At 44.1% G+C, this 24,529-nt stretch overlaps 1 protein-coding gene across 14 annotated transcripts in view; it reads right to left on the bottom strand.

The window, feature by feature from the left end:
• Positions 1-24,529, bottom strand: part of KIF1B (kinesin family member 1B) — a 144,673-nt gene that overhangs the window by 39,489 nt on the left and 80,655 nt on the right. For 10 of the 14 annotated variants that reach the window (XM_078452443.2, XM_081796457.1, XM_078452446.2 and 7 more), the window contains 5 exons: positions 8,655-8,748; positions 7,503-7,651; positions 5,894-6,072; positions 4,783-4,920; positions 2,775-3,023 (listed from right to left, as the gene is read on the bottom strand). In XM_078452443.2, the coding sequence (XP_078308569.2) occupies positions 2,775-3,023; positions 4,783-4,920; positions 5,894-6,072; positions 7,503-7,651; positions 8,655-8,748 (809 nt within the window). Of the gene's footprint in view, positions 1-2,774; positions 3,024-4,782; positions 4,921-5,893; positions 6,073-7,502; positions 7,652-8,654; positions 8,749-18,752; positions 22,620-24,529 lie in introns of those variants that run through there. The other 4 variants (XM_078452449.2, XM_078452450.2, XM_060624490.3 and 1 more) reach the window with 2 other exon arrangements.

Genomic DNA, 24,529 nt, shown 5'->3' on the forward strand with positions numbered 1-24,529 from the left:
ACATAAGGGCACAGTCGCCGCCAGACAGCTCCCTGTCCTATTATCAGAACAGAGTCCTCAGCCCAAAGTCAATGCTGTGTTAAGTTCTCCTCTGAAGTTTTTTAAACTGGAATTTTAATAAATACTCTGCATTCTTGAGAGTCCTTCTACTTTGAGCTAGCAGACTGAAGGAGAACAGGGATGAGACGGGGTAAGATGTAAAGGATATATTAGCATAAATTCTGTGAAGTTACATCAAGGAGGGAAACAAATTTTGTCAACATAAAGATAAGACAAATCAGTATAATTATGGTTCTAGTTACAGAAAAAAAAAAATGTCAGTTCAGACTTAGGTATTAGAATAACCATCTTTACTCCCTTTTAACCCAGAGACTAGCTTAAATATTTTACATTTCATCCCAAATTACGACGGATGGTTCATAACATCCCAGCATGCCATAAGAGAACAGCTAAAGGGACAAGCTCTTTTAACATTCACATAAAAATTCACCAGAGGCAGCCAAGGCCAAGAAACAAAACCTACAAATGGAATTTCACAAGAAACTGGAAAATTTTACGAGGGAATTGTATTTGCAATTAACGTGCCAATAGGGAAAGGCCAATCTTGTGAATCACAAAAACAGGAAAGAGGTCACTTCTCTTACCCAGATGTTGACCACTACACAACTGGGTGATGTTGCACAGGTATCAGTTTTGGTTGTGGATGCAAAATGTAGTTGAGGGCAAAAGTAAAGAGCTATCTTTCACTCCTCTGATCGCCATGATCTCACCTCCTCCCCCAACCTCTTCCTTGCAAGGTAAAGTTAGTCTTAGAACCCAGGGAAACCAAACACATGGAAAAATCCATTCCTGAAAGGCTCTTTAGTGTGTCTTTAAAGTGTCAAACAGACACTTCAACTGAAAATCAGAGCAGAGTTCATTGCTTTTACCTAACTTGTATCAGATATGATCACAATGAATAAAACCATAGAGAAAATAACGCACATATTTTAGAAAAAGCCAGTGAATGTCCACATTAAGTGGGATTCTGACTTCAGTTTTCCATACAAGTGACTCAAAATACAAACGCCTTGGAGTAGAACTCTTCACCAAGATACTCATTTCGCTAGTGTGGATGACAGAATCTCAAAGATGTAAAGGATCTTTAAGGCTCTTTGTTTTCCCACCTAACTCATCATTGTGCACTCGAGAACCCAAGAGGCCTCGGTTTAAGTTAAGCCTAAGCTAGGACTCAGACTTCAGACAGTCAGGGCCAGTGCTCTTCCCGAAGTGCCATGTGAGGCGAAGCTCCACACTCCTCACTGTGTTGACAGAGTACGACACGAACGGGTGGCGTCAGAAGCTGCGCAACTGGCACGGGGACCGAGCCCTTTTTGAACAGAGACTTGGTTCTAACTTCCGACCTTTTTAGAACGCACACAGCCATAAAATACAGAGAGCGCATGGTCCCATTATTTGTACACAGGACTACTTTTCTCAGATTTAATATAACTCATCTTCTCCGAAATACTAAGCATCTATTCCTGGCAATACGCTAATAAAACACAACAGTCATGGCTGCATCATCCCTTCATGTTTATTCAAGGGAACACTGAATAAATGCCCCTCCCCTTCATAAGACTCCAAGACTGTCTAACATTAAATTACGACCCACGGTCATATTTGAGACTTTCATGTCTACAAGAAACCTCTTCTTTCCCCTCTCTCCCTACACAGCGATCGTTTGCTTCAGTGTCACGCAGTCCTTGCCAGGCAAGGACATGCCGACACCACGCGAGGAGCTCAGTTTCAGAACCTAAAATCCCCACTGGGTCGGGACACTCACTGCCCTTCAATTTCTAGATAACTGGCACTTACCCATTTAACACTGACACAATTCCCTATTTTCAAAATGTGTGGCCCTAATGAGGCGTTACAATTAAATTTCATACTTTAAAACCTAGGCAGACTTTTGTATTAATCCAGTGAGTGCTGCACTGTGGAATTCGTAATGAAACTTACTTGAGCGTGAAGACCGGGTTCGGACAAAGCCTCCAGTATTAGGAGGGTGTGCGTGAGAGCTCTGCAGCACTGACAGATGGGGTCAGAGACAAGGCCTCAGTTTGGAAAGTCAAACTGAACACAAAGCAGTCTCATGCAGTGCTGAACACATATCCATTGTTGATGGTGTCAACAGATCACTTCACGAGATTCATCATAAAGCCTGCAGGTGAAATTTTAGCAGAAGCCAAACACCTCAGATGGGCTCGGCGAAACCGGCCAAAGAAAGGCATCCGTCTCAGACAAAAGCAAACTTCGTGTTCCTGATTCTCGTTTGCACCCAGAGAAACTAACGCTCCTCCCGATTCCACTCCTGTCCTCTCGATTCCGGCCGGTGTGCCCAACCATGGACTTGCTCTGCTCTCAAGGCACCCCCACACGCTTCCTCGCTCCCCTTCCTACAAAACGGAAGCGTTAGAACACGGCAACATTCTTCGACCCTGTAACCTGTGACTCTTAGCTTTCATTCCTTTCCCCTCTGGGGTTTCGTCCTTCGGAAGGAAATCACCGGGCACCCGAAGACCAGGGGTCCTCCACTCAGAGCCCTCACACACCGCCGCGTGCTATGCCAAGCAGGCTGCGCACCTCACAAACACTGCCCGAGGGCCCGTCTCTCGCCAGACCGGCCCGTCACAGGCTGATCTGCTGAGGAGAGACCGTCCAAAATTGCACAAGGAGCCTCGTTAACGCAAGAGCTGGTCCCTTTTCGCCCTTCTGACGATAACCTCACCAACCTTCCCACTAAAATGAACCACGGGGATCGGTCGTAAAACGGGTCATGCCCGTCACTGAAGAGCTCTGATCCCTCCTCCGTCCCTGCGTCAGAGCCGGTGTCGTCCACGAGCGCCTCGTCCTCAAAATCCTCCATGTCGTCTTGCTGCTCGTCAGCCAGCTCAGTGACGTCGGAGTCGGCCGTGGAAAAAGTGGGGGAGGGTGTGCGGTCCGCAAGGCGCTCGTTCACGCAGCCGTGGAAAATGGGGGAGCTAGGCACCAGGGAAGACGCCGACGGACACAGCCAAGGAGAGAGGAACAGCTGGTTAAACAGGAAGCTACAGGCGCCAAAAGGACAGAACCCACTGGGGAGCCAACACGGTACAAGCGAGTGGAAGAGCAAAGGGTAAAATCAGCATAAATCCTCCGGTTCAGGTGAAAGGCAACAAGGACTAATCCTTAGAATAAGAAAAGCAAAGGAAACACACGAGTAGAAGATCTCAGGTGAACAGTGTGCTGTAAAAATGTTTCTACTTTCCGGGTCACACGAAAGATCGGCGGCCAGGCCTCAAAGGAGCCACTCAACATTTGGTGCAAAAATATGGTTTAGATCTTTACCCCGATTCCCACATCATCTCTGAGCAGAAAACAAGATGGATGGAATGGCGTATAGCAAAGCAAGTTTCGTGCCTTGCTTGGGTGAGAGGTGTTTGGCCAACTCAACTCTTGAAAAACGCTCCACTATTGGAGTAGAACGGAAAGGATTTAAACTTCATTTCTACAAAATACTATGACTTTGCTCCTCCTTTATACCCAGTTCCTTTAAAACGGTCAGAAAATTTTTGCAATTAAAAAACAATTGAGGGGCGCCTGGGTGGCTCAGTCGGTTAAGCGTCCGACTTCGGCTCAGGTCACGATCTCGCGGTCCGTGAGTTCGAGCCCCGCGTCAGGCTCTGGGCTGACGGCTCAGAGCCTGGAGCCTGTTTCAGATTCTGTGTCTCCCTCTCTCTCTGCCCCTCCCCTGTTCATGCTCTGTCTCTCTCTGTCTCAAAAATAAATAAACGTTAAAAAAAAAAAAAATTTAAAAAACAATTGAAATTCCGAAATCATTAAGCTAAAACTTACATCTCTCTGCTTTTAAAATTCTAAACATCTAAGAACTTGGACTCAGTATGGATTCCCAGAGGCATTATCTGTTTTCACTACATGTTGAAATTTATGTACACACAAAAGAGGCTCAAGAGGATGACCAAGGTATGTGGTTGGCTCACCCTTACAAAGACTATCGTGAGATAAACTGCTTAAAAAAAAAAAAAAAAAAAAAAAAAGTGAGGACACATCGGATCATGGAGAAGTCGCAAGATGGTAAGCTGTAAGTCATTCTATGATTTTAAACTGGGCAGGATACAGACACAGGTTTTCTTTTAAATCTGTCTCGTTCAGGGGTGCCTGAATGGTTGGTTCACTGGGAGTCTGACACTTGACTTTCTTTTTTTTTTTTTTCCGACACTTGACTTTGTCTCAGGTCATGGTCTCACGGTTGGTGCATGGGGTTCAGGCCCCATGTCGGGCTCTGGGCTGGCAGTGTGGAGCCTGCTTGGGATTCTCTCTCTCCCTCTACCCTTGCCCCTCCCCCACTCATGTTCTCTCTCTCTCTCTCTCTCTCTCTCTCTGCCCCCCCCACTCACGTTTTCTCTCTCTCTCTCTCCCTTCCTCCCTCCCTCCCTCTCAAAGATATATAAACTTTAAAAAATAAATCTATCTTGTTCAACTGTAAGAGGCAAGGAAGATTGTGAATTACTCTAGCCGAAAGTTGAGACTTAAATCCTCACGCTGAATAAAATGAAGGGAAATATACCAAATAATACAGTGGTTGTGTATGAGTGGATAAGATTATACAGGGAACATTTTTAAATTTTTTTACACGGAGCATTTTTATACACTTTCTTTTAACTTTCTGTAATATCTGCTGAGGTTGAAACAAAACCATTCACTATTTAAAAAGAAGACACCAATGAAATCATCACGTACCTTCCTACCAATTTGAACCAATGGAATCGATCATAAAATGGATCACTGCCAGTCACGGTGGCTTCACTTTCATCCTGGGCACCAGAGGCCACCTCACCTGCTCTGTCATACATCTCTCGCATCAAATCCAGCCTCTGCCTGCATAAATACAAACATAAAGTGCACCGGGTTAACATCATGAGATTGTATTACAATTTCACTTTGGAAGCATCTTCCATGCAAGATTTAAAAACAAAACAAAACAAAAGCTGCTTCCACCATTTAATGATATTAAAAAAGAATGAAGGCCAGAAGTAAAGAAACTCAAACACTCAGTATCCAAAGTGTCTGAGTCTAGACACAAGCCACCAAAAGCAAAAAAATGGCTACCTGACCTCTGCTGAATTATAGGAGAAATATAGTTCAATGGTAGAGGACACCTCCAATATACCCAACAGTAGAAAACATGTCATCAACTTAAATGCAAAGGAGAAAACTACATTATAACTTTCCTGTTTTTTACTCATCATTCTCCAGAACAGAAAAGATGACTAGTTATTACATCCAAGATAGAAATAGGTATCATGAGACTGGAGCATTGAAAACGTAAGAGGGGCACCTGGGTGGCTCAGTCGGCTGAGCGTCTGACTTCGGCTCAGGTCATGATCTCACGGCTTGTGAGTTCAAGCCCCACGTCAGACTCTTGTGCTGACAGCTCAGAGCCTGGAGCCTGCTTCGGATTCCGTGTTCCTCTCTAGCTCTGCCCCTCTCCTACTCATGCTCTGTCTCTGTCTCTGTCTCTCAAAAATAAATAAACATTAAAAAATAATAAAAAAAAAAAAAAAGAAAGAAAATGTAAGAGGGTCTACGGAGGGACAATTTAGATCATATCTACAAGTGCCAAAGGTGTCAGAGTGGGATCCACTCACTCAGAAGAAAATGGATGGACAGTAAATGTCACAATGACATTTTAAATCTTGCATGGAAGATACTTCCAAACCATCCAGAACCACAGAAAAGGATGCAACAGCGACCTCCTCCCAGAACGGAGAGTCTGAGGGAGCCCATCTGAGCAAGCCACTATTATTCCCTAAATAAAACACCACTTCCTTCACGAGGAATGTTTCCATACTTGAGTTTCTCCAAAGACCAATAATGCGTCGCTCCGTTCTTCAGATCCTGCACTTCGACCGCCACCACCGTCCGCGGGAAAGGCCTGTCTTCGTGAGTTTTGTCCACCTCAGTGGGAAGTAACTCCGGAGGCAGAGGGGAGTACAAGGTGTCGGTCAGCAGAACGAACTGGAACTGCACCTACGTGAACGGAATAAACCATGCAAATGGCCTCCGTGTTTTCAGCAAGTCAGCTTCAGAAACAAGGCGACAGAATCACGCCCCACAGGGAAGAGGTCAGACGAGTAGCATGTGCTCAACAAACAGCTTGCGATTAACGGGGGAAAATATGGCCACTTGTACACTAGTCGTAGAGAACCATCCTGATGTCAAACGAAGCTATTTCCAGACTCTGTTTTCCTGCCCTGGCCCAGTGTGTTCACACAAACTAAAACCTCAGTGCACGTACCTTTGGTGACTGAGTGAAGACTCTTGAGAACGTACACAAGAGAACAAAGGGGGGGACCCGCGAGTCTGTCTCGAGCGCCCCACAGAGAGGGGGTGGAAGCGTCACGGCCAGCTTTCCGGTCGAAATTCCAGGGCCACAAGCGCTACTCTTAAAAGTGTTCACTGTACGGTAAGTGCTTTTCAAGCACCATGTCATTTATTTCTCGCTACTGCCCCGCGTTTTCGCCTACAAATATTGATTAAATCTGAGACACAGTCTGTGCCTTCATTTTGTCTACTTGAAGAGAGTAGATAAAGAATTACAAAACGAAATGGGTTGCTGAGATTCTGAATGAAGAAGACGTCTTATCCCTATTTCACAGAACTAGACGATAGCCCTCGGGGAAGAGACTGAATCTCCCCAAAGCTGGGCAGTCTGTGCTCTCTCCTACCATGTGACACTGCCCACCCCCCATCATCTTGCGGCCCCCGGGCCGTTCGGCGGTGGCACATACAGTGGGATTCAGCACGTGAACTGGAGATGCGCTGTGACGGTTCGGTAATGAGGAAGATCGGGAACATTTATCGTCTTTTACCACGTCCAAGAGCTATTCCAGCTCTTTACATGTCCTTACTGTTTCATCCCTCACAAAACCCTAGACGGCAGAGGCTGCTGCCAAGCCCACTTTATGGATGAGGAAATGGAGGTGCAGGGGCGTCAGAGTCAACGCAACCAGGAGAGCTGGAATTGGAATCCAGCCGGCTGAGGGCAGAGCGCTTGTCCACTGCACAAAGCTGCCTCTCACACCCTAGAGGAGGAGGGGCACTTAGGACTTGCAGCTGTAAATGTAACGGCAGAGAACTAAAAGCAAATTGAGAATTTCAGAAGCGCAAGAGTAGCTTCCTCCTACTAACATGTTTCCCTAGCTCTTGTCGGAATATAGTCTCCTCCTCTGTAAACAAGCTAGAAAACGTGTTCTTTTAAAAATGTCATGGAATAAATATTTAATTAGTATCTACCACGTTCCAGGCACATATGTAAAAGAAAGGCACATATAAACCTGTTTCATAGCAAAAAGCACCTGAGTTCACCCAAGGGAAAGGTCAGCTCAAGACTGGGAGCCACGAACCCCCTCGGACTCAGCTGTGTCTCCAGATGACCCATATTCTCCCGCCCTCTGTACCTTCTTCTTCAGTTCCACACTGATGGCGTTGGCCTCCTTCAGGTAAACAGCATTGCCCCAGAGTAAGTCCCTTAATGAAGTAAACTGGTGAGACTTCCATTTCCGGAAGGCCCACTGGGCCAGCTCAAATTCATGTTGTGTCCAAGGAACTGAAAGGGCAAACAAAGCGTGATTAACGGTGATCTCCTAACTATGTAGCAATTACGTCTCTCCTCTACCTCATCTCTCTTATCAAGTTAAAGTATTGTCCAGTTTTTCTCCATTCACTTGCTTTTGTCTTCTTCTTGTCAGTAATGCTTAGTAAATTCTGCTGATGTTGTGAAGGTAGCATATACATTTCAGAAAACTTAAAAAAATCCTGCTATTTAAAACAGTACAGGGGCGCCTGGGTGGCTCAGTCAGCTAAGCGTCTACTCTTTTGATTTCAGCTCAGGTCATGATCTCACAATCCGTGAGATCGAGCCCTGCGTCGGGCTCTGTGCTGAGCATGGAGCCTGCTTGGGATTCTCTCTCTCTGCCCCTCCCCTGCTCATGCCCGCACTCTTTTAAAATAAATAAACAAACATCAAAAAAGTAAATAAAGCAATGTATCAAAGAACTATACTTCAAAAAAATTAATTAAAAATTAAAAAAATTTAAAAAAAAGAAAAGAAATACACTTCCTTTAAAAAAATACACATATCTATTAGAGGGCTTATAATAAAGAAAAGTCCTCCAGTATATCGTGCAACTTCACGTGTATCTATTTTTCTTGCTAGTACAGGAAGCAAAAAGGTCAAAATTTTACTTCACTATTAAAAAATGAATTTAGTACATAGAGTTCCTTCAAAGTTAATTTATCTGTAACATATACGTGAACTTCATATATACAGTAATATGAAACATATATGTAAACTGCCAAAGAGACTTTTGTGAAGACCAAGCTAAGAAATCTTGTGCCCCGGGGAACACTGTCAGCCCCACTCCCAGGTCAGAGAGCACAGTCTGTAGAATGGAGAATCTCTTGAATCACCTTTAAACCGGCTCGGTAAGATACCAATAAATGGTAGGGTCACCTATGATCAAATCCAGCTTTGACCACAAATAAAGGGTTAATCTGATAGTACAGATCCAAAAGATCTACAGTAGGAAGTTTCCATCTCTAGATTTCACCTTCTTCCTCCTCTTCCTCCTCTTCCGTTGTCTCGGCAGCGAGGGAGCGGGTCTCAACTTGCTTCTGCAAGGCCTGCAACTTACTCTCATAGTCCTGGATGAAAACAGAGGAGAGGACATGTAGGAGAGGGGGGAAGTGGAGGGAGGGCAGGAGAGATGAGCGCAGTATTGGTGAAAGCAGAGAGAGCAGAAGATAAAAGGAGACAGAGGCAGGAAGCGACAATAAAAAGACAGACACAGAAATACACAGGAAAAACCCACAAAGCACACGAGATGGTGTGTAAAGGGTAAGTGCTGAGGAAAGCTAATGGCAGTCTCTCTCTACTCCCTCAGACACGAAAGTTCTTTATGTGGGGCTCAGGTCCAGATGGGGGGGATTTTGAGGGGAAAAACGCAGGTGCCCCTTAAATTTATTCAATAGTAGTACTTAAGTAGTACCTTCACACATCAAGGAATCCCAGGGAAAAACAATACTGGAAAATTCACCAGTATCACCAACAATTCTGACTATCTAGCTGTTTGGATGGGAACTATGGACTCTGAAGCTCTCTGTGGATGAAACATTATTGTCTTTGCAGCTGTACGATGTGGCCTTCAGGTAACCAAAGGATCACAGTGCTATTAGAACCAAAATAATCTATGGATTGTATTTATTCAAGAAAGATATTCTAAAATATACTATTATGATACAAAACATATTATTGTAATACACATGAGATTTATCCTTCACTTCTCCATCTACTCCATGCGTTCTCGGTGAGGGCGGTATCACCCTGAAGAGGGCAAAGAACGGCTTCTGAAGGATACAAAAAAATCTTACTTTTTATATATAAAGCACAAATGTATACACAGCATGTAAACAGATGGACTTAGGTATCTGAGATTAAAATTTCATGGTGGGGAGAGATTAAGGAAAAAGTGTCTAAAAAGGTTCCTTGGAGCGTTAACTTTAAAAAGCTTGTGTTGCGGGGGCACCTGGGTGGCTCAGTCGGTTAAGTGTCCAATTCTTGATTTCGGCTCAGGTCATGGTCTCGTGGTTCGTGGGTTCAGGCCCCACTGGGTTCTGTGCTGACAGTGTGGGGCTTGCTTGGGATTCTCTCTCACTCTCTCTCTCTCTGCCCCTCCCCTGTTCTCTCTCTCTCAAAAAATAAACTAAAAAAAACAAAACAAAAAAAAAGAACCAACCAAAAAACAAATTTGAAAAGCTTGTGTTATTTGAAAAAGCAGAGACCTTCACATAATAAAATACCATATCGTAGCATAAGCATAGCATTTTAAGATCTACTACTTGGATTTCCTGCTTCCTTGGAGTGACCCAATTACAGGCTGTCATGAGACAGAGGGTTTAGGTATGACCATGTACTGTTGTCAAACAGAGCTCTCCAAGTCACAAGTCAAATATTCTATTCAGTATGAAGGACCGCTGAAAGCCTCCTAGCAAAGTCTATTACAAAAGGAGCTTCCAATGGCGATGCTAAGAAGGATGTAAATATTCTCAAGGCTCATCATTTATCACTCAGAGTCACAAAGGAAGCGTTGTCTCTTTAGTGGAGCTGGCAGCGAGCAGGAGCCAGCGACACAGCATCACAGATATCAAAGCACACTTTTTAGCAGACTATATACTGTGGCAAAAAAAAATCAAGCTTGCAGGTAGAAGTTTGGCTCCTGGCACCTGCTCTTACTAGTCTTAAAATTCTGGGCAAGCTAAATCCTCTCTATACCTCATTTTGTCATTTTTAAAATGATCCGCCTCCCACACAGGACTGAAGGAAGGACCAAATGATGAACCATTTAAAACCAAATGTGAAAGTCCTCTTAATTGATAACACACACAATCAAAATGACAGGTGATACTTTAAAAAATTTATTTTCTAAGTATATCTAGTACCCAGATCTTGGTTCTAAATACCAGTCCCCACTAAAAGGAACCAGGGCTCCTTGGGAAAACAACGGATTTCAGGTTTGAAGGAAAGTACAGGTGAGCCCAGAGTGTCTTGTGCGAGAAAGGACGGAAGTACTCAAAGACTGATGGGGCCATTTCTACAGGACACAGAATCCCACTGGCAAGTAAATAATAATAATAACAGAAACACAATATAGCACACTGAATATAAAAGAAATCCATGAGTCCACAATGATACTGAAGGGGGGGGGGAAGGAGCTCCTTTTTGGGGGGAAAAAGCCAGTTAATAAATAAATGCAAAGGGATTGACAATTAGGAAACCACTACATCGCAACCTCAGATGTAGTAAGTGAGTCAAGGCAAGAATCATTAAGAAACGCTAACACAATGGAGTGAAAGGTGGATGGAGAACAGAATCGTCACAGAATCCCAAGGACTACCCTAGATACATATGTGTTAATAAGGAAGAGAAAGAGCTGGGAAATGTCACATTAAATTGATTAAACTTTAACATTACTGATAATAGAACAATTTGACATTTTGTCTACCCGATACGATGTGAGGGAAGTACACAGTGTCACCTTGACAGCATTCTTATCAAAAATGCTTAAATCTAATCTTGAGGAAATAATCAGACAACGCCACACGTAGCCGAGACTACTGAAAAATGCCAATGTAATGAAAGAGAAGAGAAATATCATAACCAGAGGTAATATACAAGCTTCGCTTGGATCTGGGATTAAAACACACACATACTTCCAACACTTATATTTTTTAGACAATTAGGAAAACCTGAAACCGGGCAGGCTACTACACAGTAGTGAATCAGTATTAAATTTCTTGGCTAGGTTAATGGTGTTAAGAGAATGTCCTTGATTTCAGGAGATACACGTGGCAGTATCTGGGGGGTAAACTCCATGGTATCTGCAACTTATTTTCAAATGATTCAGAAAAGAGAATACATAAATACGGGTATACGAAGATTCATTGCACTAGCTTTCCTTTTGGTATGTTTGAAATATTTCAAAATAAAAGGCTACTTTCTTCCCCCTTAGAAAACCTCTCTGTTCTGTGAAGCCCCTTTCAGTGAAAAGAGGAAGATGGCCGGTTTACCTAAAAATCCTCAGGTGGAAAACATGTTACTATTTTACCTTGTGGACTTTTTTTCTTGTTTTTCATTTCCCCCTGCAACTTTTTATTATAGTAAAATGCACAGAACATAAGATTTGCCGTCTGAACCATTTTTAAGCAAACAGTTCAGTGTTGTGGAGGGAGTACATTCACACTGTTGTGTTACCACCACCATCCGTCTCCAGAACTCCTTCCACCTCGCACAACTGAAACTCCACACCCACTAAACACTAACTCCCCACTCTCCCTGTCCCCCTCCCCTGGCAGCGACCATTCCACTTTCTATGATTTCAACTACTTTAAGTATCCCATGTAGATAGTTCCTTGTTGTGGAATCACACAATTCTGGCTGTTAGTGACTGGCTTGTTTTTGAGATTTCCTTCAAAAATCAGTTTACAAGCTGGCCAAACTGCCGATAAAAACAAAATCCTTAGAGTCTGACAGTTAAGGTATGAGGGAGACCTTCCTTGAAGGCTCTAGTGGCAGTAAAGCGGACATAAAAAGGTCTCCTGGAACACTATGGGCCTAGAACTTTGATTGCATCTTGACTCGGGAAAATCTCTATCAGCAGCAGATAGGCCAAGTATCAATACTATTTCCTGAACTGGCCCTCCTCTTCCCCAAACCAGGCTGTATATGAGCTTCCAACAAGGACACTTTGCAAGTCATCAGAAAAACTCTAAGTATTGGGTTTTCCTCCAACAAATGGAGAGAGAGATTGGGATGCTATTGTTCTGTTGACTTCAGGGTGAAAGCTAGGATAATTATGGAAAGCCCACCAAATAATATCTTTTAGCAGTAGCCTTTTGTGTTTGTAAGAATTCCTAACTGGTTAAATATACCCAGTATATGTACACGTATCCAAGGCACTACACACTGGCTATTCCCTCTACGAGAATGTTCTCTCTCTCCTGCCCGTCCTTCTTTTTAAGCTTACTTTGTGCCAGCAACTGTTCTTAATGTTTTTGCATAAATTATCTGAATCTTCCTAATAACCCTGAGGATGGTACTACTGTTACCCTCATGTTAAAGAAAAAGGCATAAAAAAGTTAAGTAATTTTATAAAGATCGGAGTCGGCAAGCACGGATATGGGATTTGAACTCAAGCAACGGGACTCCAGGGCACGGTCCTTTCACCACTACCCTCTCCTGCTACATGCAGGTGCTAGGAATATAGTGGTCAATGAGACAAAAGGCTCACCGGTGAGGGAGAGACAGACAATCAATAGTTAAACAGACACAAGATACACCCTGAGAAGTACTATGAAGGAAAATCAAGGCTGGCAGATAGGTAGTAGGGAGGAGAGAAGGGCAGGCGGAAGACTTTTAGATTAGGTGGTCAGGGGACGTCTCTCTGTAGGGACCACCTTTAGTCAGAGATCTAAGCAGGCAGGCTGAGATCTCTGAGGGGAGTGGTTGTGGGGGGAATCCCAATCAAAGTAGAACTAACAGCAAGTACGATGGTCCTAGATGGAAAGGAGGACCTTTTCTTGTTTTAAGGAGAAACAAGGAAACCCGGGTGGGTGGAGTGGAGGAAGGAGTGAGACAGCAGTCGTGAAGGAGGCAGACAGGGACTGGGTGATGGACGGACGGCCTTACGGGACATGGTAAGGACCGTGGATTTCATTCTGAGGGAAGCCACCGGGCGGTTTGGAAGCTGGGAAGTAACAGGGGCCTGGCGTATGTTTCCACGTCACTCTCTGTGGAGAACAGGCCGGGGACGGCAGTCATGACGCTGTCCCGGCAATGTCGAGGGAGACGGTGGTAGGGGGTCCAGGGGGTCAGCAGTAAAGGTGGTTATCAGAGAACGGGGCTGGGGTATGCTTCACGGGTAGAGGAAGCATGACCTACTGATGATGTGGTCATGGGGTGTGAGAACCAAAGGAGAAACTGAGGACGGCGCTTGGGATTTGGCCTGAGCTGATCGCTCCAGTTTAGACAGGTTAACCGTCAGATGCCAGTCAGCTATGAGGTCATCAGGTCATAGCTGTGTGTGGCATCTTCAGGTCAGGGCAGAGGACTGAGAGAACACCACTGGATTTATCACCATCACTGTGGAGATCTTTGGTGGCCCTGAGACGAGTGGCTTAGTGGGGTGACATGGGACAAGAGTCCGACTACAGAGCGAGTTCAAGCAAGAATGGGGAGAAGAAACAATAAAAGAGCAATAAAAGGAAATAACGGGGAGGGGGTGTGGACGAGTGGGACATTACAGAGAACTCTTTGCAGGCACATTTCTACAACAGGCAGCAGGGAAATGGAGTGGAGGCTCTCAGGCAACATGGAGTGTTTTGAAAGTGGTGAAATGAAGCCATGCTCGAATGAAGATGTACAAGAGAAGGGCTGAACGTACAGGGAGTTCTTGAGAAGGTGACGTAAGATGGAGTGCAGGGAAAATGGGCGGGCCTCGGGGAGGAGCCAGGCCAGTTCATCCACCAACAGGAGGGAAGGATGCACAACAGGAGGCCACAGGAGGGATGGATGCATGCAGAACCAGAAGTGGGTAGAAAAGCAGGTTTTCTTAAGATCGCTTCTTTTTCTCAGGGTAGCAACACAGAGGTCATCAGATGAGAGCAAAGGAAAGGCTGCCTCTCCTTCCCAGAGTCTCCTGGTGGTAAACTTCCAGAGCATCTTACATTTTTCCCTCATAGCATTTGTCACGAGCGTGCCGTATAACTACTGGTGTGACTGTTCGTCTCACGGCTGTCTCATCCACAACTGTGAACTTCCTGAGAGCGGGGAATCTGTCACTGACCATGGGATCACCAGCATCTGGCACATACCTGTCTTCTAGATCAGTTACGGACTCACGCCCTAAGCTTCCAGTGGAAGTTCCCCCAAGACGACCATCTTCTAGATCAGGGTTGGCAAACTACAGCCTAGGGGACAAATCCGGTCCACTGCCTATGTTTTGTACATGGAGTTTTACTGGAACATAGCCACGTCCATTCCTTTGCTGCTATTCATCTACAACAGTAGAGATGAGTGGTTGCAACAGAGACCGTTGGGCCCACAAAGCCTAAAATATTCACTATCTGGTCCTTTACACAGTAAGTCTGCCAACCCCTGTTCTAGATCAGTGGTTCTCCAGCCTCGTCAGCATCACCACCGCCTGGGAACTTATCAGAAATGCAGATTATCAGGTCCCACCCCAGACCTCCTGAATCGGAAACTCTGGAGGTGGGGCCCAGGAATCTGTGCTCTTCCAAGCCCCCAGGGAGTTCTGATGCACACTCTCATTTCCGAACGGCTCTTCTGGCTCTTCTGGACGAGGTGTACAGATGAAAGGTGGAGCCCACAAGACAGATAAGGAACTTATTCCAGGTGAGTTTATACTCCCACGCGAGAACCAAACAGGCACAAAGGACTACAGGTCATCATTATCAAAACTGTGAGAGCCGGCCTGGGGTGGGGAGGAGGGTCTGGGGCAGGGAAAGGGCATGTGAGCGCAGATCTGGAAGAGGAGCTAAACATGTTGAGGAAGGATTTCAGTCTTGAAGAAGTGCAAGAGCCCAAGGGGGGAACAAACTCGCACGTTCAGGGGACAAACAGTCCAAAGTGCTTGCAGTGTGGGAATGTTACAAGCCGAAGTCAGAGAGGCAGGTAAGCGGCCAGAACATGGAAAGCTTTGTGGGCTATGGTAAGAAGTTCAGATTTTAAAGCACAAGGGGGAGCCACCAGAGACTACTGATACGATCTGATGTTTGTTTTTACAAGATGATGCTGGTTGCTGTGTGGACGGTGGCTTAGGGAGTCCAGGACAGAAGCAAAGAGACAAGTTAGGAGGCCGCTGCAGCACTCCCAGGAAGAGAGGACGGTGCCACACTGCAGCATCTCTGAGGAGGTAGCATTTAGGGTGCAATCAAGGTCACCATTCCGGGGGTTCTGGTTAGGTCTGTTTTTGACACTACAGACTCGGCTCCTTTTGCTAATATTACCTTCCTCTTCTGATAGCAGATTATAATTAGCAAGCAGTAGCCAGAAGGGAGATATCCACGTCCCGTGTCAACCCCTAAATTTGCTCACCACCCGCAGTACCATGAGGACGCAGCCCCAGACCTCTTCCTCCAGGGATCCCACGACACCTACTCTTAGGCCTGAGTGGCTCCTATTTTCTCCCAGTCCCCCAGTATCCTCTTGGTCTCGTTTACTTTCCAACCACGATCCAAGTGAGAGCATTCATCACCTTTCAGGTTGTATACACAGGTTTATCCCATCCACAGACTGATCTGTTTGCTGATTCTACCTCCAGTAGTCTATCAGAGTCTTTCCCTCTCTCCACCGTCCCTGCCTTTGTTTGGAAAGCTTCGTTTCTCATTTTGTCCGTGCGGCAACTTCCGAACTGGAGCACTGGGCTCTGAATTTGCTTCCTTCCAACCCAAACTTGAATCATTTCTAAAAGGTGGATCTAATCACGCAGTCTCCCTGTATAAAATCATTTGGTAGCTTTCTATCACACTCAAGATGAAATGCCCACCTCTGAGCATGCCATGACCTGGCCCTTCCCGCCTCCCCAACTCCCTTCCTCTCTTACCCCTCCCTGACACACAGCTGCTCTTCTGACCGCCTCAAGCTGCTCGCAGTTCCCCTGGACCTGACAGGCTTCCTCGCTCACCCTGCCACTGTTCACTTGGGAGAAATTCCCAGTTGTGCTTTGGGACGCTGCTCTTGACTCAGGGCCGCCTCCTTCAAACACCTTTCCCCACTCTACCCTTGCGCACACGACTATCACTAAGCACATCATACTGCACTGGGATCGGGTGTGTCGCCCTAGAAATGATCAGGTCTTGGCCACCTTTCCACCAGTTTGTCCGAGAGCAGAGAAATACAAAGTACTTTAAGGGGCAGAGTGTGAGGCCAGAAGCAGACCAATCCAAGTATAGTATTTTTCTCAAGTTCCAAACTTCATATTAAAAACTTACGGGGGAGAAAGAGCCTCGTGTGGGTTTTGTATTCTACTCCATAGTAATACACGATTGTGCTGTTCTTCAATATAAAAAAATAGTATCACGTCCACACGATCGTTAAGACTGACGGCCCACTCCAGAAAACTGTTCCGCTTCGTCCTGTGTCCCTTCTAGCACATCACTAAATACTCTGGGTGGAGAAGACCAGCGATTGAGGGGAAAAAGAAAAGCCAAACAGAGCTATTGAAAGCTTTTCAGAAATTCAGTGTCTACCCATGTGAAAGGAACTATACTATTTCATTTTTAAAACGTTCAGCTTATATGACAAAAAGATTGAAACCATTGTTACAGTTAAACTCGACTTACACTACACAAGTTTTTATTTAAATAAAATATGGCATGGAATAGGGGTTAAAGATCCCATGTAAGATAGAATTCAGATAAACAGGAAAGGGCCACAGAAGCAACAGCTTTAGATGAATCAAGCTTGTACAGAAATATATTTTAAAAAGATGTGGTTTGCCACCATCTTCATATGAACTTGGAATAAATAAAAGTCAAGACCAGACTTAATTAGCACCACCCTGTTTCACTTTTCTTTCTTCCCACATCAGAGAGAAATCACACTCTTAAAAGATGGTTTCAGCTTTTATTGAACGAGGACTTTATTTTTTTAACATTACAAACTAAACTCTCCCTTTCTGAAAAGGTAGGTCTTACACTCACAGACAACCTTCAAGCATTTTATTTTAGAAACTGGGGGAGAAATCCATAGTTCATTAACAAGAAGATTCACAACTTCTTTTTACAGTAACGATGGCAGGAAACCAATACATTTCACAACCTAGAGTGGTTCAAACTAAGTATCCTAGAGCAGATTTTGAAACCTTGGAAAGATGACATAAACTGGACAAGTATGAAAACTGCTCATAACGCAGACTCTGGCTCTACCAGCACAGGACAGAAGCTGGCTCTGCGCCGCACCTAAGAAGGCATCTTCCCTACGGCACCCAAGGACGCGGCGTCTTCCCCTCCTCCCAGTCCTGTGCGCAAAGCATTAAGGCAAGCCTATTAAGGACCAGTCAGGCACGGGGTTACAGCAGCTGACCAGAGGAAATCTCTGTAACTTCCTGTAGTCTGAGAGCCTTTAAGGCAGACATCCGCGTGGCAGACTCTGCTGTGTTGTGTTTCTTTTCGGCATCGACCTGCACCTAAAGCACGAGAGGTCACTTCAAGTCACTTCGATGGAAAAAACGATCCCCAATCACTGCGTCTCCAGTGAGTGGAGAAACAATCTGAAGTGCTAGAAAGAATTAAAAGGCAAAAATAGAGGAAAAGCCCTTTGGTTTAGACTTATTAGATGAACAGAATGTCTTTAACTCTCCAGGGAATATCATTGTGGTGTGTAAAATTGTACTAATTAATTAGCACTCCTTTACATTCCCATAATTGTCAGGCCATTATGTAATTTCAGTAGCACATTTCCGCCCATTTTTCTATGAAAATAGCTATGAATACTTCAGTAATACAATAATGGTTTAATGATGACCATTTCTCTTTGGTCACGTACTATTTAAGCTCAGGCAGAGATACCGTCAAATTTAAAAACAAAACAATACGGGCTATGCCAATTGCTCACAAAAGCATGACACCAATCGCTTATTTAGTTAAAAAGTCAAGGAAATAGCTTTATTCACCCAAAGTTGTTTTCTAAGACAAACATCTGCTCTGAAATGCAGGAGGGGACATGTGTAGCAATCAGTCAAACCTCGGTTCATTTCTTTCTGGTCATCTGAAATCAAGGGCTCCTTTAGGTATCTAAACATTTTAGCAATACAAGGGCATCTAGGTCAGCAGATGAAGCACAAACACAAACCTAATTCTTTGGAATACTGGTGTGGGTACAGTGCTTACCACAACCCACATTTGTAAATGAAAATGCCGTATTACTTCTCATTCTATAGTGTCACCTGATCACCAGTAGAAAGGCACTCCCGTTACTTAGTGGGAAAGGGAGGCAACTGCTCATAACGAGATTAAAAGGCCACCATAAAAGTGAAAAAATATATGGGCCTATCCTATCCTATTTCAAGTTAGGGAAATGAGAGCCCACTTTTGCTACAGGGATGAAAGCTCGGTCAATTATTACTGTGATTAACACAGGTTTCCCCCGCATTTCGAAAGTCTGTGTTATGCCACTTGCTTTCATGAAGACCTATGTTAACACCTGTTTTTGCTAACTGAAAGAAATCCAAAGAGGATTTTCGCTTTTATGAAAACCCGCGTTCAGTGCGTTCGTCTTGCAGCCAGCCATCAGAGGTGGCGCCCACATCCCAAGCAGCCAGCGGCCCCGCCGAGCTCCTTCCCGGGGAAACACACACAGAAGCTTGCTGTCAAGCTGCCAGACTCTGAACTGTGTCTGTGAGCACCTGTGCTGTATCTTGATCTATCCCGTGCATCCGTTAGCAAGACGTGTCGTAAGTATCAGAAAAGCCTGAGAGAGGTTGTTTTTTTGAGCCTGGGAACCCTCAGAATTTTTCCCATATAAATCAATGGTAATGGCTTCTTCACTTTACACCGTTTCAGCTTAGGAAAAGTTTCACAGAAACACTCTACTTTCGGACAGCGGGAGAAACCTGTAGTAGAAAATGAATTTTTTGCAAGAAGGGAAAGGAATAATTAATATATCTAAGAATGTATCTAAGAATAATAAAGAAGAACAAGCAGGGCTTACACAAGATGCGCTGAAGTGACTGATCTGAAGTAGCCTACTGAGTTCATTCAAGCCACGTGGTACAGGACATTGGCATCTCAAAGGAGTCCACCCGTTACAAACATCATTCACCCGAATCTGTCTAATATGCCATCAAACCTCAGTTGAAGACTAGACCTGTTCTAGCTACGAAAGCAAAAACGTCCCCAACGTTAATCAGAAGCAACTTTCTGTGCATTAAGAAAGCATTTTCTTAGAAGCAAAAAAGTAAAATAAAATAAGATACTATGGTTAAAAATAATGTGTTCTAATAAGGCATTGTGCCCACACGCAAAGGAAAAGAAAACCACCTAATCACAATCTCAAAGGCTTCCATGAATGCTAATCGCTATGTTGGCTGCAATTCCACACCATCTGGAAGACGAGTGTTGGGCAGGTGACCCCCGTGACTTAGGAGTCATCAGCGCGAAGTCAGGCAGTTATCACAGACATCTCTGGCTCTTTGCACCGCCTTTAAAAAAGTTGCCGATAAGTTCAAGAGATGAGGAAGGATGTAGAAAACTATTCTTTTCTTCCCATTAAAATCCATCGTTTTTAGTGGATTCTCCAGTGAGGCAAACTGAGACCACAACACAGTAAAATGAGGTATTGATACAATAAATGTTCACGAGGACTTCTCTTCCCTTGCTTGAGCATCTGTGAGCATTACTACTGTTAAGCAAAGAATAGTTTATTACACATCATCTCCTTTATTCTCAATCCAACCAAAGTTAACTTATTTCACGATATCATCATCTACTGAAAATAAGTGGCACAGAGTCACATGTTGTGTGGCCTTCTCCCCATGTCCAACTTCTTCCCTCTCTCCACCAAATAACCTCCCTGTGAACTTATACATACTGCTCAAAGCACATACAAGTATTTTGTTGGCCTGATTTTGGTGAACAGTTCAGAGTGTGAATATATGTGTGTGTGTGTGTGTGTATGTGTGTGTGTGTGTAAGAAATGATGTGTTAAACTTCAAAAAGCAAACTACAAACAAATCCAGAAACGGTGCCAATTTAAAGATTTCAGTATTATGATAAATTTCATACACATACTGAGATACTTCAAAAAAAAAAAAAGAAAAGAAAAAACAACCAAAGCGAAACAAACCTACTGAAGCAATTCTATGTAAAATACGGTAGAAGAAGAAGAAGATGGGGGAAGTTCTGCAGAAGGATGCAAAGCTGTGTACTATAAAACATGTCCGAAGACATTTAGTTTTGGCTTATGAAATTCCAATTGTATTTAAAGACAGGAACAGACGTGGATGGGAAACCCAAAGCTGTGTCCAGCATGCTATTAAACTAACAACTAACATTTATGGGGAAATAAAAGACATTGAATTCTGTAGATCAAGTTCCCCTTTAGAATGTCTGCATTAACCCAGAGAGGCAGGTCTTTCTGGATATCAGATCCGTTGGTAGGCATTCTAAAAACATAACAAACTTACACCAAAACCAGACCAGCCTGGGTAAGTAAGTGTATTATCTAGGCACCAAGAAAGGGGAAAAGTCTCGGAAAAATAAGGGAGGTCTCAGTGTTTTGTCTAAAATTCCAGAAACTGCCCATTTATGTGGCATCAAACAACAGGGAGGTGCCGAAACGTTTACCAGTGTTTTAAGTTTTAACAGTATTAAAATCAGTTAAGATTTGTAGGGACGCAACATTAAAACCATCATGTAAATAGCAGGAACTCAAGGCCAAGGCTAGAACCAACTCAAATCGTGAGCTAACAACATTGCCTGTTTCCTCCACCAAGATTTCAAGTTTGTCCAGTAATTTACACTGTGGTTTCTCGACCAGCTTTGAGATTGGGTGCCGAAAACTGGCGCCTCATCCTCGGAGGTGTCACAAACTGGTTACAGGGGTTGGGTTTGTCAGTCTGCTTCTGAACGGAACTGGCCGCGCTGCCCTCTAACTGACCTCCAGCGTTATAATTACAGTAAGACTGACGGTGCTGATGAATATGGCGCTTTGCCTGGAAAGTCTGCAGATCGGCAGTGGGGTGACCACTGTGGGAATTCAACGATTCCGAGGAGGCAGATGCCTGGCAGCGTGTACTTTTCGGTTGGCCGTTATTGAGAGAGTTGCTTCTCCAGCGTAACTGAGGTGGCTGTTGTTGGGCATTAATATGCTGCTTGCTGACTTGGATGTGATCTTGACTTCGCGTGCCCTGAGAGCCCCATGGTAACTGGGGATCCTTAGGAGCTGCTCTACTCCCCTTTTCTTGGCTCTCCTCTTTACTTCCTCTCCTTCCGTCTTCATCTTTTGGGATTCTCAGCTCTATGACCTCATCTTCTGTTATGATGATATGGGTCCCAGGGCTCCAAGAGTTTCTGTGCTTAGGGTTGCTCTTAAAGGGGAACCGGGGCTTCCGGTTCTCAGGAGGGATGAACCTATGAGGTACGTTCTGCCTACGGAGCTGCTTTGCTATCTCCTGCTGCTGCAGATTCTTAAAGCGGATTTGTTCTTGCCTCATCCAGCGCAGACGTCCCCGTCTGAAAGCCGGATCCCCGTTCATCAGCTGGGAGACGCGCTCCTCTTTCTCAAGTTCTCCGCTGTCCCCTCTGCTTCCGTCATTCTCAGACTTGCTACTGACACCAGCGCCGACGGGCTCCTTTGCTCTGTGGTTTCCTTGGCCTTTCTGTTCCTGAGATCCAATCAGTGGCAAGACTTTCTCCATTTTGAGCATTTTGTTTCTTAAGACTTTTATTTCCTCATCTTTCATGTTGTTTTGCTTTTTCACTTCCTGCAAAATGTCTTCCAGTTTGTCAATATGAACCTTGAGGTCATCTACGTCAGTGCCACCTTTACCACTGGCCATCATGTCTTCGATCTTCTCATCCCCTACACCAACAGTGTCCCAGACATCCCTGGCCACTGCCCTCCAGGAGTCCCGCTCGTTGGGATCCTTCTTCCCGTACATGGCGCAGAGCTCTTTCATCTTCACGATGGCCAAGGCTTCAATCTCCTGCCGACTGTGCCTAAAATCGTTGAGCGCAACCTCATAGCATATCTCTTTTACAGCCTGAATCTTAAGATCTGAGATGGTGACCCACTTGGAATCTTTACTCAGGCGCCTTCTCTGGGGGATCTGATACATTTTAATTGGCTCTCGTTTCTTCCCACTGCTAGGGAGGCCACATTTTTTAACAATGGTTTGCAGCTTGCTGGGAGGTAGCTTTTCTCTCAGAGAAGTAATCAGTTTCCAGCTCTCTTCGCAGGACCTCTTGTCAGAATCGTCCCCGCTATCAGAATCCGCGTCCTTTGGAAAAACAAAATCAAAAAATGGCCCCAAAATAACCAAAATTAAAATGTAAAAAAGGAAAATCAAACTGAAGAAAAAACAAGCCAAAAAGCCTTAACCAAATTTAAAACCAAAACCAAAAATAAATAAGTAAAACTAAAAAAACAAAAACAAAAAAACACAAAAAAACCCCTAAATGGTGTGTACGTTTATTAAGACATATGTACATAAAGATCATTAATATAAAGATTTGCTTGTTTAGTAACACTAATGCAAATTCCCACTTTCTAGCTTAAGTGATGAAATCTGCAATCCAATTTCTTAGGAGGACCGACACAGTGACCTTTCCCTCTAAGGTCATGTGAAGTTTTTATTTAACAAAATGCCGTGAAATGACATCTCCACCATCTTGAGAAAATGAAGTAAAACCTATGCCCCATACATGCTAACGCCCATGCAGCCACTTCCCCACATTTGCCTTGGTTATTGCTGTTGCTTCTTCCAGAAACTCTCTCCCCCACGAGTGAGCACAGATGCCATACAAGATGTGACGAGCAGGCGGATTAACAAAGGTTAGTAAGGCTGTAGGAGGCCACGTTTTGTTTAGCTTTACTAAAAAGAGCAGCCCTAGAAAAAAGTTAGAAGATGAGAAGGTAGAAAAAGAAGCAGTCAAACAGGGATGATGTTAAAAATGAATCCCTACTGGCAGACCACGTGAGGTTCTTATCAACCAAACTGTTTTCTAGAAGACAAGAGGGTTTTGATAGGAGTCCTTCCACAAGTGCCTCCTGGAGTCGCTATTTTCTTGTCATGCCAAACCGATGCACTACGTCTGTGCAATTGGCACTCGTTACCCAGAGAACAGGAAGCAGAAGAAAAGGATCCTTATGGTGGGTCTGCTTTTTTTGTTTTCACACACTTAAACCAACAAACACTTCACCTCCAAATTTTTAAGAAATAAATTTCCAGAATATAAATTAAGCTAGGCAAATATACTTTTCATTACACGTCATTTAAAATTCCCCAAGTAATATTTTACTACAACCTAAAGATCTTTTCTCCTTAGGAAAACCCATGGCATTTCTAGCTATTTGAGGAATATCGCTTTAAATGACAACTCTTCCTATCAAGACATGAAACAGAAAGATTATATTCTGCTCATGTAAAAATGGATCCACTTTAAAATGCTGTCTCTAACTCTTTCATACTTAGCTTGCACTTTACCTCTTCAAAAACTTTAGTTGGGTAGTCGGGCTGCTGTTTGGACTTGGGCCTAAAACAACTAACTTGTCTTCAAGGGCTATCTGGATACCAACCAACTGTTCTTAACTAACAAGAGCACATCCTGATAACATGGATCCAAGTGAAAGCAATGCTGAATTTAGAATTCCCTACGCTGGATAGGATTATGGAAGACTTTCTATTCGGGAATTCTTTCTATTCCTTGGAAAAGAAACTTTTCACTTAGAAGAGTAGTTCAGGATGGTCTAGTTAAAAAAAAAGAATCTCAGCATTCTCTTTTACTTGGCTGTGATTACCACAATTATCTCCAGCAAATAGTATCTTGCTTTCTAGGCCAAAGACTTCTATGCAGTTACTTTATATGCACAGTTATTTCTAAAAAATAAGTTTTAACAATAATGATAATAATTTGGCCCCTGAATTTGGAGCTGTTGATCTATTATTTCTGTTGGTCAATAAATGGGTGCTAAACCCATCTATAAATCCTACCTGGTTGAAAATTTAACAAGAGAAAACACAGGGGCGCCTGGGTGGCTCAGTCGGTTAAGCGTCTGACTTCGGCTCAGGTCATGATCTCACAGTTCGTGAGCCCATGTCGGGCTCTGTGTTGACAGCTCAGAGCCTAGAGCCTGCTTCGGATTCTGTGTCTCCCTCTCTCCCTCTCTCTCTGCACCTCCCCCCATGTG

Source organism: Panthera onca, chromosome C1 (assembly GCF_046562875.1).
Source record: "Panthera onca isolate mPanOnc1 chromosome C1, mPanOnc1 haplotype 2, whole genome shotgun sequence".
Classification (NCBI taxonomy): domain Eukaryota; kingdom Metazoa; phylum Chordata; class Mammalia; order Carnivora; family Felidae; genus Panthera; species Panthera onca.